The sequence below is a fragment of the Eimeria mitis genome, genomic scaffold, assembly GCF_000499745.2.
Source record: "Eimeria mitis Houghton genomic scaffold, Emh_scaff4400, whole genome shotgun sequence".
Taxonomy (NCBI): Eukaryota; Apicomplexa; class Conoidasida; order Eucoccidiorida; family Eimeriidae; genus Eimeria; species Eimeria mitis.
The window spans coordinates 4,264-4,867 of NW_013572718.1; the positions used below are offsets into that span (position 1 = coordinate 4,264).

The window sequence follows — 604 nt, forward strand, 5'->3', positions numbered from 1 at the left end:
CTGCAGCAGAAGTATCAGCAGCAGCAGCAGCAGCGCCTGCAGCAGCACCATCCCCTGCCTCAGCAGCAGATGCAGCAGCAGCAGCAGATGCAGCAGCAGCAGATGCAGCAGCAGCAGAGGAAGCAGGAGCAGTAGCAACAGAGACAGCAGCAGCAGAAGCAGAAGAAGCAGAAGCAGCAGCAGCATCTGCTGCTGCTGCTGCTGCTGCTGCTGCTGCTGCTGCAGCTGCAGCTGCAGCTGCTGCTGAGGATATGTAGGCGTCTTAACGCACTGTCCATAGACTAACAGATACAATCGAGTTTGCTGCTGCTGCTGCCTCCGCCTGTGTGAGACTCTCTATCCTTGTCTTTGTCTTTTTGTTTTTATTTTTATTTTCTTTTTCTTTGTTTTTATTTTATTTTTATTTTGTCTCTCTTGTCTCCTTCTATTTGTTCTTTATTTTTGTCTTTGTCATTCGCAAGGTTTAGGGTTTAGGGTTTAGTGTTTTAGGGTTTAGGGTTTGTGAGGGTTTAGGGTTTAGGGATTAGTGTTTACACAAGAATTTATTCCTTCCACTACAACCCCCCCCCCCAAAAAAAAAAAAAAAAAAAAAAAAAAAAAAAAA

General features: G+C 45.2%; 1 protein-coding gene across 1 annotated transcript in view; it reads left to right on the plus strand.

Annotated features, from left to right (window-relative positions):
- Positions 1-257, plus strand: part of EMH_0074840 (uncharacterized protein) — a gene marked incomplete at both ends in the record, with an annotated part of 2,105 nt that extends 1,848 nt beyond the window's left edge. Inside the window, 1 exon segment of the mRNA XM_013499518.1 lies at positions 1-257. Coding sequence (XP_013354972.1) covers positions 1-257 — 257 coding nt within the window.
- Between the last annotated feature and the right edge of the window lie 347 nt (positions 258-604).